Below are 1,733 nucleotides of genomic sequence, written 5' to 3' on the forward strand. Positions count from 1 at the left end.
GGGGGGGCCGAATGCCCGGCTCCAACCCCTGCCACAGCCCTCTAAAGTGGCCAACATCCAGCTCCAAGCTCTGCCACAACCCTCAGACATCACCAACATCCAGCTCCAAGCTTTGCCACAACCCTCAGATGTCACCAACATCCAGCTGCAGGCCGCAGAGGTGACAAATGTCCAGCTGCAAGCCCTGCCACAACCCTTGGATGTCACCAACATCCAGCTCCGAGCCCTGCCACAACCCTCTGAGGTTACCAACATCCAGCTGCAGGCCGCCGAGGTGACAAATGTCCAGCTCCAAGCCCTGTCACAACCCTCCAAGGTGACCAACATCCAGCTCCAAGCCCTACCACAACCCTTGGATGTCACCAACATCCAGCTGCAGGCCACTGAGGTGACAAATGTCCAGCTGCAAGCCCTGCCACAGCCCTCTGAGATCACCAACATCCAGCTCCAAGCCCTGCCACAGCCCTCAGAGGTGCCCAGTGTCCATCTCCAGGCCACGGAGGTGACAGATGTCCATCTCCAGGCCACGGAGGTGCCCAGCGTCCATCTCCAGGCCACGGAGGTACCCAGTGTCCAGCTGCAGACCACAGAGGTGACAAATGTCCATCTCCAAACCACTGAGGTCCCCAGTGTCCATCTCGAGCCCACAGAGGTGCCCAACATCCATCTCCAGGCCACAGACGTGCCCAGCATCCAGCTCCAGGCCACAGAGATGCCCGACGTCCAGCTCCAGGCCATGGAGGTGCCCAACATCCAGCTGCAGACCACAGAGGTGCCCAATGTCCATCTCGAAACCACTGAGGTGCCTGATGTCCATCTCGAAACCACTGAGGTGCCCAACATCCATCTACAAGCCACAGAGGTGCCCAGCGTCCATCTCCAGACCACGAAGGTGACCAATGTCCACCTGCAGGCCACCGAGGTGACCAACGTCCATCACCAAACCGTGGAGGTGCCCAGCGTCCATCTCCAGGACGCAGAGGTGACCACTGTCCAGCTGCAAGCCACTGAGGTGCCCAGCATCCATCCCCAAACCACAGAGGTGACAAATGTCCATCTCCAGGCCGCAGAGGTGCCTAGTGTCCATCTCCAGACCACTGAGGTGCCCAATGTGCGTCACCAAACCACTGAGGTGCCCGGTGTCCATCTCCAAGTCACGGAGGTGCCCAGCGTCCATCTTCAGACCACGGAGATGACCAATGTCCATCTCCAAGACAACGAAGTGTCCAGTGTCCATCACCAAATGATGGAGGTGCCCAACATCCATCTCAAGATCACGGAGGTGCCCAACATCCAACTGAAGACCATGGAGGTGACAAATGTCCATCTCCAGGCCACTGAGGTGCCCAACTCCTGTCACCAAATGGTGGAGGTGCCCAGCGTCCAACTCAAGACCACGGAGATGCCTAACATGCATCTCAAGACCACGGAGGTGCCTAATGTCCAACTGAAGACCACAGAGGAGGTGCCCAACGTCCAACTAAAGACCATGGAGGTGCCCAACGTCCAACTCAAGACTGTGGAGAAGGTGCCCAACATCCAACTCAAGACCGTGGAGGTGCCCAATGTCCAACTCAAGACCGTGGAGGTGCCCAACGTCCAGCCACAGCCCCCCGAGGTGCTTGTGGTGCGGGGGGGCCCGTCCCCCTCCCCATCCCCATGGCTGGCGGTGGTGGGGGCAGCCGGGGGGCTGCCCCCTGTGTTGCTGCTGCGGGGGGCTGGGGGGGGACCTG

General features: G+C 59.8%; 1 protein-coding gene across 1 annotated transcript in view; it reads left to right on the plus strand.

Annotated features, from left to right (window-relative positions):
- Positions 1–12: 12 nt before the first annotated feature.
- LOC103922159 overlaps positions 13–1,733 on the plus strand; it is a 25,823-nt gene continuing 24,102 nt past the window's right edge. The window contains exons 1-2 of the mRNA XM_009330245.1: positions 13–622; positions 653–1,717. Coding sequence (XP_009328520.1) covers positions 713–1,717 — 1,005 coding nt within the window. The 5' untranslated portion in view covers positions 13–622; positions 653–712. The remainder of the gene's footprint in view (positions 623–652; positions 1,718–1,733) is intronic.

The sequence above is a fragment of the Pygoscelis adeliae genome, unplaced genomic scaffold, assembly GCF_000699105.1.
Source record: "Pygoscelis adeliae isolate BGI_AS28 unplaced genomic scaffold, ASM69910v1 Scaffold328, whole genome shotgun sequence".
In the NCBI taxonomy this organism is placed as follows: Eukaryota; Metazoa; Chordata; class Aves; order Sphenisciformes; family Spheniscidae; genus Pygoscelis; species Pygoscelis adeliae.